The 13,372-nt window shown below is 50.9% G+C and overlaps 1 protein-coding gene across 15 annotated transcripts in view; it reads right to left on the bottom strand.

Annotated features, from left to right (window-relative positions):
* The window catches only part of SPECC1 (sperm antigen with calponin homology and coiled-coil domains 1), a 249,111-nt gene that overhangs the window by 189,345 nt on the left and 46,394 nt on the right, over positions 1 to 13,372 (bottom strand). For 5 of the 15 annotated variants that reach the window (XM_036296309.1, XM_036296315.1, XM_036296314.1 and 2 more), the window contains exon 1: positions 8,063 to 8,197. The exons of 2 other annotated variants lie outside the window; for them this stretch is intronic. In XM_036296309.1, the coding sequence (XP_036152202.1) occupies positions 8,063 to 8,129 (67 nt within the window). In that variant the 5' untranslated portion in view covers positions 8,130 to 8,197. Of the gene's footprint in view, positions 1 to 8,062; positions 8,199 to 13,372 lie in introns of those variants that run through there. 8 more of the 15 variants (XR_004965624.1, XM_036296323.1, XM_036296322.1 and 5 more) reach the window with 4 other exon arrangements.

Raw genomic sequence — 13,372 nt, 5'->3', positions numbered from 1 at the left:
AGAACCATTCATGACACTCAGAAGCTTGCACTGCTAATCTAGCCAACTTCTCCATTGGCATTATTTTCTAGTAAAAAGTCATCACAATTAAAAAGTAGTTCCAAAAAAAAACAGTTCCAAGGATTCCCTGGGCTAGTTATAACAAGCTGTAACATAGTACCCTAGAGATTTACAGTTGGTTTGTTGTTTTAGAAGACACTAGAGGCCCGGTGCATGGATTCATGCACCGGTTGGGGTCCCTCAGCCTGGCCTATGCCCTCTTGCAATTGGGACCCCTCGGGGGATGTCAGGCTGAAACTGGCAATCAAATGCTGCCTGCCACTCCTGCTCATCCCAGCCCCGCTGCACCTGCTGCAGGCTTGCACCCAGTCAGTCCTGATTGGGAGAGGCTCACGCTACCTCAGTGGTGCTCGCCAGTCATGAGCCCTGCATCTGGCACACATTGGTCAACTGAACGGCGCTCCCGCTGTGGGAGCGCACTGACCACTAGGGGGCAGCTCCTGCATTGAGTGTCTGCCTCCTGGTGGTCAGTGCACGTCATAGCGACCAGTCGACCGGTCGTTCGGTTGCTTAGACTTTTATATATGTAGATTCTAGAGCTAGTTTTATATTCAAGATGTAAAAACATTAGTGCTTGATTTCACAGGTGTCCATATTTTAAACTAAAATATTGCTAATTTTAGAAACTATTTTTGAAATAGAAGTGAAAAGAGTATAAGCATATGTTGCATAATGTTAGACAATGTTTTTGTCTTTTTTCTTTTTATTATTATTTTTCTTTTCTTTTATTGTTGACAGTATTACAGATGTCTCCCATTTCCCCCTTTACCCTACTCTACCCAGCCCATTTCCACCACCCCTAGGTTCTCACCACCCTACTGTTCATGTCCATGTGCTATGCATATAAATATATAAGTTCTTTTTTTAATGAAAAAGTAATTGAGTTTGAATCCAAATGATTTTGAAGTTTTTCTTTGAGTTCCATTGTCTCATAAAAGGTATCTTTGATCTTGCAGTAGCACTGGCTTCCTGGAAACACAGTAATTGACTTTTAAAAAAGTCTTTACTGAGGAAACCAAGATGGTGGCATAGGTAAACACCTGAAATTGCTGCCTCGCACAACCACTTCAAAAATACAACTAAAAGACAAAACGGACATCATCCAGAACCACAGGAAGGCTGGCTGAGTGGAAATTCTACAACTAGAAGGAAAGAGAAAAGCACACTGAGACTCAGAGGAGGTGCGGAAGTAAAGTGCAGAGGTACGGAGGCGCACGCGGAAAGGGCTGGCAACCGAGGACGCAGGTGTCTTTTTAAATCGGGAGGGAGACACAAGCTCCCGACGGGCAAGTCTCTGGGGACCCAGACTCATACAGGGAGAAACTGGACTGTCTGGCATCAGGCAGAACTTGAGGGCGGCTTTCTCTCAGAGGTGCTTGCAGCAATTACTGTGGGACACTGAGACCTGGGGCCTCTTAGGGCAGGACTGAGAATCAGCCATAGCTGTTTGCTCTGCCCTGTTGATTCCCTGAGACCCTGCCCCACCCAAGTTGTATGAAGAGGCTTTTGCATATGAATGCCCTGGCCCTTTGCAATCTAAAATTACCTAACAAATTGCAGCTGGGTCAGAGAGACCCAGAACATCCAAAAGAAGGCCCAAGGCCCCACAGCAGCTTGCACTGCTTCACAGGAATCTGTAGATCTCTCTGTAGCTCCTGCTGGGTAGCCTCAGGCAGAGGCTAAATTAGCACCTCCTTAGAGATCCAAGTGCCAGTGTACCCATTGGTCAGAGTGGGACCATCCATATTACAACTCCTCAGATCCATAAGGGACACACTCAGGGAGCAGACTCAGTGAGCACCAAAGCCCCACTGAAGCAAGTCTTGCCCCATAAGGGTGTCTCCAGCACAGAAGTTCTCCCACTGTAGACACAGCTGATTCTCACAGCCAACTGGCCTGGAGGTCAATTCCTCCCAGTGATACCAACTACAATCAAGGCTTAACTACAACAAGACTGTGCACACAGCCCACAAAGGGGTGCACCAAGAGTATCCACCTCAGGTAATTAGGGAGGTTGAGCCACTGGGCCCTATAGGACACCTAGCACAGAAAGCCACTCTATCAACACAGGGAAGCAGCCAAAATGCGGAGACAAAGAAACAGGTCACAAATGACAGAAATGGAGGAAAGCAAACTACTGGATATAGAGTTCAAAACCATGGTTATAAGGTTACTCAAGAATTTTCTAGAAACCGCCGATAAATTTAGTGAGACCCTCAGTAAATCTAGTGAGACTCTCGAGGAAATGAAAAAGGACCAACTAGAAATTAAGCATACACTGACTGAAATAAAGGATATTATGCAGAGTTCCAACAGCAGACTAGAGGATCGCAAGAATCAAGTCAAAGATTTGAAATACAGAGAAGCAAAAAACATCCAACCGGAAAAGCAAAATGAAAAAAGAGTCCAAAAATATGAAGATAGTGTAAGGAGCCTCTAGGACAGCTTCAAGCATACCAACATCCAAATTATAGGGGTGCCAGAAGAAGAGAGAGAGCAAGATATTGAAAACCTATTTGAAGAAATAATGACAGAAAACTTCCCCTACCTGGTGAAAGAAATAGACTTACAAGTCCAGGAAGCGCAGAGAACCCCAAACAAAAGGAATCCAAAGAGGACCACACCAAGACACATGATAATTAAAATGCCAAGAGCAAAAGACAAAGAGAGAATCTTAAAAGCAGCAAGAGAAAGAAACTCAGTTACCTACAAGGGAATACCCATACGACTGTCAGCTGATTTCTCAACAGAAACTATGTAGGCCAGAAGGGAGTGGCAAGAAATATTCAAAGTGATGAATGCCAAGAACCTGCAACCAAGATTACTTTACCCAGCAAACCTATCATTCAGAATTGAAGGTCAGATAAAGAGCTTCACAGATAAGGAAAAGCTAAAGGAGTTCATCACCACCAAACCAGTATTATATGAAATGCTGAAAGGTATCCTTTAAGAAGAGGAAGAGGAAGAAAAAGGTAAAGATACAAATTATGAACAACAAATACATATCTATCAACAAGTGAATCTAAAAATCAAGTGAATAAATAATCTGATGAACAGAATAAACTGGTGAATATAATAGAATCAGGGGCATAGAAAGGGAGTGGACTGACAATTCTAGGGGGGAAAAGGGTGTGGGGGGGGATGCGGGAAGAGACTGGACAAAAATCATACACCTATGTATGAGGACAGTGGGGGGTGGTAAGGGCAGAGGATGGGGTGGGAACCGGGTGGAGGGGAGCTATGGGGGGAAAAAAGAGGAACAACTGTAATAATCTGAACAATAAAGATTTAAAAAATAATAATAATTAAAAAAAAATAAAAGGTATCTTTGTGCTTCCAGATCTAAGTCCATATTATATTCTCTCCCCTCCATTTATTTTCCTTCTACCCTTGTCTTTTCTCTTCCTGTGATTACAATTCTTATTTGAGTCTCCATCATGTCATTTCATATTGGAGGGTTTATCTCTGATCCTTTACATATTGAGACCATTCATTCCACATCTGCAAAAATATTCTTCATTGGACACTGTTTCTATTACATTATCCCTTCAGTCAAGAACTTCAATCCTGTTGGGACCCATATTTTAGTAGTTCATTCACTTGTCTGTTCATTCAACAAATTTTACTGAGTGTTTACCTCATGTCTACACTGTTCTATGCACAGAGGATACAATAGAGAGTACAACAGACAAAGAAAATCTTTGCTCTTATGAAGCTTATATTTACTAACTAGAATCCAGTGGACCCTTCATTCTCTATCAACTATCTAATCTAATAATAGATAAACATGGTAATTGACCATACCTCCGCTATGCTTCCCATTGGCTAATCAGCAGGATATGCAAATTAACCCAACCAAGATGGCGGCCGGCAGCCACGCAGCTGAAGCGAGCAGGAGGCTTGCTTGCTCTACTGATGGAGGAAGCCAAGGTTCCCTGCCTGCCGCGGCCCGGCTCTAAGCTCTGAAAGCAACAGTTTCAATTATAGAAACTAAACAAACCCCAGATACCTGCTTTCAGAGGCCCTGGCCTCGGAGCTGGAGCAGCAACAAAGTTGCAATTATAGAAGGTAAATAAATCCCAGAATAAAAAAGAAAAAGAAAAAAAGGAGAGGCTGGGAGCTTCTGTCGCCGGCTTGGCCAGCCTGAAAACAGCCCTCAGCCCCTCATCCAGACTGGCCAGGCACCCCAGTGGGGACCCCCACCCTAAAGGGGGTGCAGGCAGCCTGAAAATAGCCATCAGCCCCTCATCCAGACTGGCCAGGCACCCCAGTGGGGACCCCCACCCTGAAGGGGGTGTGACCAGCTGCAAACAGCCATCAGCCCCTCACCCAGGCTGGCCAGGCACCCAAGCGGGACTCCCACCCTGATCCGGGACACCCTTCAGGGCAAACCAGCCAGCCCCCACCCGTGCACCAGGCCTCTATCCTATATAGTAAAAGGGTAATATGCAAACTGACCCTAACAGCAGAAAGACTGGGAATGACTGGTCACTATGACACACACTGACCACCAGGAGGTAGACGCTCAATGCAGGAGCTGTCCTCTGGTGGTCAGTGAGCTCCCACATGGAGGAGCTCTGCTAAGCCACAAGCCAGGCTGATGGCTGCCAGTACAGCGGTGGTGGTGGGAGCCTCTCCCGCCTCCTCAGCAGGACTAAGGATGTCCGACTGCAGCTTAGGCCTGCTCCCCGCTGGCAAGTGGACATCCCCCGAGGGCTGCCGGGCTGCCAGAGGGATGTCTGATTGCCAGCTAGGCCCAATCCCCCGAGGAGCAGGCCTAAGCCAGCAGGTGGTCATCCCCCAAGGGGTCCCAGACTGCGAGAGGGCACAGGCCGGGCTGAGGGACCCCCCCCCCCCCCACAAGTGCACAAATTTTTGTGCACCGGGCCTCTAGTCCTATATAATAAAAGGCTAATATGCAAATCGACCAAATGGCAAAACAACCAATCACTATGACATGCACTGACCACCAGGGGGCAGACACTCAACACAGGAGCTGCCCCCTGGTGGTCAGTGTGCTCCCACAGGGGGAGCGCTGCTCAGCCAGAAGACGGGCTCACGGCTGGCAAGCACAGTGGTGGTGGTGGGAGCTTCTCCTGCCTCCACGGCAGCGCTAAGGATCCCTTGGGGGATGTCCACTGCCGCCATAGAACAGTGCCCCCCACCAGGGCACGAATGTCATGCACTGGGCCTCTAGTGTCTAATAAGACTCTGCTAACCTTCCCTTTTCCTGCTCTTTCCATATCTCCCAGTTCCTTCCTCACCAAGCAGCAGTTGAGTTACCCCCCAACACAGGTTCCCTGAGCCCAGCAGACTCTGCTTCCTTACCCCATTCCTGCTCTCCGACAATGTTCTCATTCTCCCACAGGGGTGTGTACCTTTGCTGGTCCACACACTTGGGATACCATCGTTCCTCTCATTTTTCAAATTTTGGCTCAAATAGCACAATGAGTATTTTCCTCTCTGACAGTTCCTTCCGAGGTCTTCCCTGTACTGTTCTCATTTACACTTGATGGCGAACCCCTTTAGGTATTCACGAGCTGTTTCGTAGGGCTTCGCTTGCTGCCTCCAGCTGAACAGATAAACAAGCCCTGAACAGGCCATCGAGAAAGAGCAAAGTGAGTCCTGGGCCAGCAGCTGGGCAATCTGGTTTCTCTCCGGCTGTCACTGACCACCAGCATGCTGCCGTGAGCACCGGGAGCACGTCACAGCTGCGTCAGACTCCGTTATCTCCCTCCCCAAAAGGACGAGGTTTGACCAGTAACATGGGTGGTCTATCCAACCTCTCTTGCCATTCTTCAACTCTCTACCTTTTCATTCTGCAGTCACAATTTTTTAATAGCAGCATTCTTTTTAAAATTAGATTTATTGGGGTGGCATTGGTTGATAAAATTATGTAGGTCTCAGGTGTACAATTCTGTAATACACCATTTGTATATTGTATTGTGTGTTCACCACCCCCAGTCTCCTTCCATCGCCATTTATCCCCACTTTACTCTCTTTTACCTTCCCCCACCCCCATTTCCCTCTGATAATCACCATACTGTTGTCTGTGACTGAGTTGTTTTTCTACTTCACACACTGACACAGTTCAAACTCGGTGCCAGTGCTAGGCCCGGAGCCACTCAGCAAATGTCCCAGGGTACCCCTAGTCTGCCTGCCACCCGCTTGGTGCTCGCACACCTTCCTGGGGTAAGGAGTATTTTCGCGTTCTTGACCCACAATTTTTAATGCTGTTTTCCACAGCAACAGTGAAAAAAGTGCTAAGCTAAGTAAGTTTATTAGGACTCCCAATATAAAATAAACTAACATATCCTGAGTGATTCTTGAAGAGAATTACTGAGGAAGCTTACCAGTTACCACAGAACCAACTATTGGCATGCCAGTCTGATTCAAGGAGATGACTTCATAAAATATCTGTTTAATCAGGCGCCCTTTTATGTAGATTACAACTACTTAGAAGTAAGTATGACAGGGCTTACTTTATGAAAGCATAAGGTGATTCTGTCTGTAATGCCTCTACATTTTCCAAAATCTGCCCAGCTTACCCCAGAACTGAAATGCCTCTCACTTATTCCCCAAAAGAAAGATAAGAATATGAAGGTGGAAAGCAGCAGGAGAGGATGGAAACTTTTCTTGCCATCTTTGCCCCAATTTTCCAGGATCCTAAGACCTTGGTTAAAAAGGAAAAGCCACTGGCTGGTGCTGCTTGAGGGCTAGAGTGTTGGCCTGCACACCCGAGGGTCACAGGTCCAATTCCTGGTCAAGGGCACGTACCAGGGTCTCAGGTTCATTCCCGCCCCGGGTTGGGGCACGCGCAGGAGGCAACCAATCGATGTGTCCTTTTGCATCCATGTTTCTCTCTCTCGCCCTCCCCCTCTGTTTCACTCTCTCTAAAAAAAAAAAAAAAAAAAAAAAAAAAAAAAAAATCAATGGAAAAAATCTCACTCCTTGGGTGAGGATTAAAAAAAAAAAAAAGCCATCTCAGTTCACGCCTAAATGCCTCTCTTACTCTGGCAACAAGTCGGGCAGCCTCCTGGACACGCTCCTGAGAACTGTCCAAGCACTCAGCCCTTTTTCAGAGACTGATGAGATGTGTGCTCTGAAGCAAAATTCTAGGGGTACTTCATTGGTATCATGACACTTTTTTTATTCTCCTAGAACCTCCCAAACCAATCAAATTATTCCCAAATGAATGTACCCAGAGCACTTTCCCATCTGGACCCCGTCCTGTTTACCATGCTATCTTTTCTTAGTCCTGTCCCTCTGTTTTCCCATCATTTTCCCCAGACTGAGCCTTCTGTGTTGTACCCATCCACCAGCCAGATTCTTCCCTTCACATTCCACCTTCTTTCAGAATTCAAACTCCACAGTAAAGAACTGATTCCCCACTCACTTGAACCAGAAAGAGAACCCCAGAGGCAGGCACAGTGCTGGATGGAGGCGGCGTGGGAGTGGATTAGCAGGATCAAGCAGCTCTCCAGGGCCGGCGAGAGTGGGCGAGAGCGCTGAGAGTCCTCCCGCAGGCTGAGTGCTAGCTCTGCGCCTGCTCCTACTCTCTGGGTCTTAGGACATAACTAAACATCACCGCCCCGCCCCAGGCCGGACCAGCGCCCTCCTCGTATTCTCCAAAAGTGGAGGCCTCCCTCTCCTGTGAGAATCCTGTGAGGTCACTGTCACCCCAACTTACAGAAGGGGAAATTTCATTAGGCTCAGGGAGGTTAAGCTCAAAGCACAGCGTTGACGATAAAGCCAGGCTGACACCGAGTTTCAACTGTCCTTAAACCCCAGGGATGGATGCAGCCTCCCAGAAGAGCCGGCTCCCGTGGGAAAGCACGACGGCTCAGGACCCAGTGCTCCTGGTCCACATCCAGCTCCATGCCTCTGTGTGACCTCGGGCCAGTCTGCAGCTTGTAGTCTCATCCGCCTCACCCAGCACAACAGCGAAAGAGCACAGGGGACCAAGGCCGCCGGCAGCTGCCTCCCAACAGACACCGCTCACCATGTCCGGTGGAGGGCGCTCCACTCCATGAAGCAACAACAGCCGGTGATGGAGCGATTAAATCCATGTCAGTGGCAGAAGCCAGACAGATGCACCAGGCTGACGGAAAGTATTCTTCTCGCACACAGAGCAGCCTAGTTTCGCTGGGAAATGTGAGAGAGGACAATAAACGCTGAGAACAGACGCCTCACAGGCATTAGAGTCGGCCCAGCCTGAACATCAGAGCTGCTGGAAGATACACACAGTGGGGATGCCGGTGAACTGTGCTGTTCTAATGGGTGTGAATGAGTAACAGAAAGCAAGGAGATGGGCTCTGAGCAAGTCCACGACAATAAAAAAAAAAAAGGTTTCAAAGATTAATTCTCTGGTTTCTGAAAATCCCCCTAAGCCACCTGAAATGGTCACCGCGATGAAGGAATTAGAATGAAATCTAGGAAACCATTCCACAGAGCACGGACGGGGTCTTTCCATGGGTGTTTTCTTTCAATTTTTCAAATATTTTCTTTCCTCTCCAGCAGAGTGTAAGACTTACATTTAAACTGTAACTCTTAAACGTATGGCACAGAGCAGGAAAGGAAGGAGAGGGGGCCGGAGGGGAGGGATCAGCCTGCAATACAGGAGGTGCTGGCACTGGAGGGTCAGAGCCCGTTTCGATGGTTGCTTTTGGGGCCTCGGATTTACTACCATTTTAAGGCAAGAAACCAGAAAGGCCATTGGGAAACCCTGGGGAGCATCACAGAATAATGCGTCCCAGGGAGTGGGGGGGGCCCTGAGGTCTCGACTGTGCACACAATAAGCGCCAGGAAGTGAAGAGCTAAAGCATTCAAGGCGGAGAAGGAACAACATAGGAATGTTCACACAGCTCAACCCCAGGGGACTGGGCCGGAAGCAGGGGAAGGGAGGAGCACGCGCGCCTTTTAGCCCAGTGTGCTGGGGCCTCTGCGGGCGTGGTTCTAACCTGGTGGGAAGGTGCGTGATTCTGCCCGGGGCGTCTGGCGATGTGTGGAGGTGTCTTGGTTGCCACAACTCCAGGGTCGCTACTGGGTGGAGCCAGAGGGGCTGCCAGACATCCTGCGACCCAAAGGGCAGCCCACCAGGAAGGAGCAACCGGCCCAGATGCCAGCAGCCGAGGGGAGGGCTCGGTCCCAGTGGGAGTCCTGGGCTCCTGGCTCTTAGCTGCACTGGTCTGGTCCCTTCCACCCCACAGTGAAAATCCGCGTGACAGCAGCCAGGGAAGCCAGCCTTCAGCTGGGGCCACAGGAAACATTCCAAAGCTATGATTTCCTGTGGTCTTGAGATGAAGGTCATCCCATTAGCCTGCACTCCTTCCTGGTAAGTAGGCAAGGACAGGTTTCCACACAGCAGCAGAGGGAAAATGGCAAACCCCGATTCATGTATCCCTCAGCACGAGTCGTTCAAAGAAAATAAGAACCAAGAAGTAATAAAACAAAACCTAAGTGGAAAAGAACATTTGTCGTCACTCGCCACACCATCTCAAACCCGTAAGCAAAGTTTAAAACTGGGATAACTTGCCGAAACCAGGCCACGGCACAAAGAGAGATCCATGACAACGCGGGTGCCACCTGCAGCAGGAAACGGGAGGCGGGCACCCAGCATGAGGTGCAGGCCCTGGGGAGGGGCGCTAACCTGGGGCTGTACTGGGACCAAATGCTGAGAAGCACTGCCTGGGCCATGCTGCCTCCACAGCTCAGTGCAAGCAGGCCTCCCCCCCCCCCAAAGGCCTCCCCCCACGGACCTCCCCCACGGACCTCCCCCCACGGGCATCCCCCACGGGCCTCCATCCACAGACCTCCCCCACGGACCTCCCCCCACAGGCCTCCCCCCATAGGCCTCCCCCCACGGCCCTCCCCCCACGGGCCTCCCCCACGGACCTCCCCCCACGGGCCTCCCCCCACGGGCCTCCCCCCACGGGCCTCCCCCCACGGGCCTCCCCCACGGACCTCCCCCCACGGACCTCCCCCCACAGGCCTCCCCCCACAGGCCTCCCCCCACGGACCTCCCCCACGGGCCTCCCCCCACGGACCTCCCCCACGGACCTCCCCCCACGGGCCTCCCCCCACGGACCTCCCTCCACGGACCTCCCCCCACGGGCCTCCCCCCACGGACCTCCCTCCACGGGCCTCCCCCCACGGGCCTCCCCCCACGGACCTCCCCCACGGGCCTCCCTCCACGGGCCTCCCCCCACGGGCCTCCCCCCACGGGCCTCCCCCCACGGGCCTCCCTCCACGGGCCTCCCGAGGGACGGCCACTCCCAGCACTCAGGCCTCGCCTGCACTGTGGCTTCACAGCAGGGGGCTGGCAGTGAATGGGCCAAGGCGGCAGAAAAGAAGGTGGAAAGGACACACTTGAAGAACTTTTTCCACAGAAACAGTTTTAAAAGATCAACTGAAGAGTAACTAAGAATGAAGCTTTAGTGGAGAGCCAAGACCACGCAGTCTTTTCAACAAATGGTGCTAAGCAAACTGGATATTCACATGCAAAAGAATAAAGTTGGACCTTACCTTACACCACAGACAAAAATTAACTCAAAATGGACCGAAGACCTAGGTGTAGGAGCTAAAACTGTGTCAGTCTTAGAAGAAAACACAGGGGAAAGCTGCGTGACGTTGGATATGGCAACGAATTCTTAGCTATGACGCCAAAAACACGGCAACAACAAAAAATAGATAAACTGGACCACATCAAAATTAAAGGCTGTGTGCACCAAAGGATGTAATCATCAGTATGAAAAAGTCCTTTAAAATATCAAAAATCGCATTCCCATATCACCCAGCAATCCCACTGAAAGCAGGTCTCGAAGAGGCACCTCCCACCCAGGCTCGTCATTCACGACAGCCACGGAGGGGAAGCCACCAGGGCACGTTGATGGGTGACGAATAAACAAAACGCGCTGTGTCGTCAGCGGCACATTCCTCAGCCCAGAAAGCAAGGACGTCTGACCCGTCACCGCATGGCTGGGCCTCGAGAACACATGCCGAGTGAAGACGACCCCGTCCCCGAAGGACAAGGACTGTCTGACCACTTCTGTGAGGTGCCAACGTGGTCAAGGCCATGCAGACCGAAAAGAGGATGCTGGCGGCCAGGGGCTGCGGGAGGACACCTGGGAGTCGCTGTTCCATGGGCACGGACTTTCAGTTCTGTCAGGTGAAGAGAGTCCTGTGGAGACGGATGGTGGTGACAGCTGCACAATGTGAAGGAACCTAATGACACTGAAGCGAACACTTAAAATGCGTAAGATGGCAAAGTTTATACTATGTGCATTTTGCCATAATTTTTAAAAATGTGATGAGAAAAACCAAACAAACACTTTAGTGCAGGAGGAAACTGGAGACTTTTCTATCTATTTAGGCAGCGGCATCTCCAGCCACATGTTCCGTCCGGTTCTGGGCCCCGAGCACGCCCGGCCTCTGTCTGGGGCATCAGCCGTGAGACAGCTCGGAAAGGAAGCGTTACAAGGGTGTGCGCAGGGCTGGGCGGACCAGATATGGAAGGTGCTATCTCCGCTCTCACCCGTAGGCCGTCAGGGGAGGAAGCAGGTGAAACCAGAGAGAGCTGGACCCCGAGAGAAGCTGTGGCTTCTGCTGAGAGACGCTCACAGGCAGCCCCTGCGCCCGCGGAGAAAGAGGAGGGAGGAAGCTTAGCAGCCGCCCTGCCTGCCAATGGCCTGGCTCACCCTCCACACCCTCCCAGGGGAGCAGGAGTTAGGGGACATCTGCCCTACTCTCAACAATAAAGATACCGTTTTTAAAAAGAGAGAAAGAATAGTAGCACTAAAGTACAAGGATACAAATAAAAATAAAGAGCCAAAATGAAAGGAAAAAAAAGAGTATCCCCATCTAGAAACGTCCCCCAGGCTAGGGGAAGGGCGCTAGACTTGTCTGCTGACATGCCGACTGGGAAGCTGGCCTGTGAGCCTCCTAGGGCAGCCCCCGGGCATTTGGCCGTGTGCCCAGCACAGACCCTCAATGACCCCTTCGCCCTGACTTCCCCCTGCATTCTCAGCACAGCCTCCCAGCTCTCCCAGCTCAGACCTCAGAGCATCGCGGGGCCACCCCTGAGGCTCCTGCCTCTCAGCTCAGTGCTGCCAGCCTGGGAGCCCAGACTCAGCAGGGGTCCTGCGGGAGCCCAGCCGCCTTCTCCAGCAAAGACCCGGGCGCTCTGTGGCCTTCGCCTGGGGAAGTGCCTCCTGGAACTCATGCCTTCCCCAGTTCCTGACAGACGTCCAAGTTCAGCTGGGATTGGTCACTCCCTGCGCAAAACCCCTCATTTTAACTTATTTTAAGCTACAGGCCAGGCACAACGTTCAGCGGTTTCCAGACATGATTTTCTCTGTGTCCCAGTCTGCCCCGCGACGGTGAAGCAGCATCACCCGCCCGCTGCAGGCAGCACCCTCGCCCGGGCCCACCGCTCCTCCTTGTCCCAGAGGCAGGACTGCCCAGGGGACCTCGGCCAGGCCACGCCACGCTCGCCACCACCTGCCCTGCTCACTCGGCCTCATCGGGGACCCCCAGCCCTGCCCTGGGTCTTCCCCAATAGGGTTCTGTGCCCTCTTTTGAGGCTCAGGCCAGTCAAGGCTTTCTCACAGGGCTTTCTGATACCCTCGCCTCTAAACCTCCAGAACATTCAGTGGCTCTCTGGTGACATGTCCACGTCCCACCTGCTCCTGACAGAGCCACTCCAGGCTCCCCCCCCTCCACACTCCCCCCCCCCCGCCCCCCCAGCTCACCCTGAGTCGGCCTCTGCCCCTGCCTGCCTTGCTCACTGGAGTTAACGCCCACACAGCAGCCAGGGGCGTCTTTTCATAACACAGCCATAAAAATGGTGAATACAGTAAATTTCATGTTGGATTTTTTTACCACAGTTTTAAAATTTTTAACAATTACTACTATTTTAAAACACAAATCAGATCGTGTCACTCCCAGCATGGGCCCTGCAAATGGGTCCTAAGTAGGTGCTGGGTCGTGGGCGAGTGCAGATGCTGCGATAAAGCAACGACAGCCCTTCCCGTGAGGCTGCAAATGTCACTCAACATTGCAAAAAAGTCCCCAACTGCTTTGGGCGGAGAACCCACTGATGTAGTACAGAGCCTTCCGGCATTATTACCTTCGACAATATGCAGGTTGATATGTGAACAGCAGCATTAAAGAATTAATCTCATTTACTTATAAAATGCTTGAGAATTTCCTAAAATTCTTCAACACCAAATACCTAAAATCATCTGTTTCTGGAACTTATTCCTGAAGGACGGCTTTTAAAATATTTGATATAAATCCTAGTTTTACAGAAGTG

This window comes from Myotis myotis, unplaced genomic scaffold, assembly GCF_014108235.1.
Source record: "Myotis myotis isolate mMyoMyo1 unplaced genomic scaffold, mMyoMyo1.p scaffold_m19_p_29, whole genome shotgun sequence".
Lineage (NCBI taxonomy): Eukaryota > Metazoa > Chordata > Mammalia > Chiroptera > Vespertilionidae > Myotis > Myotis myotis.
Note: the sequence above shows the minus strand (reverse complement) of the source record. Positions and strands in the feature narration are given on the sequence as shown.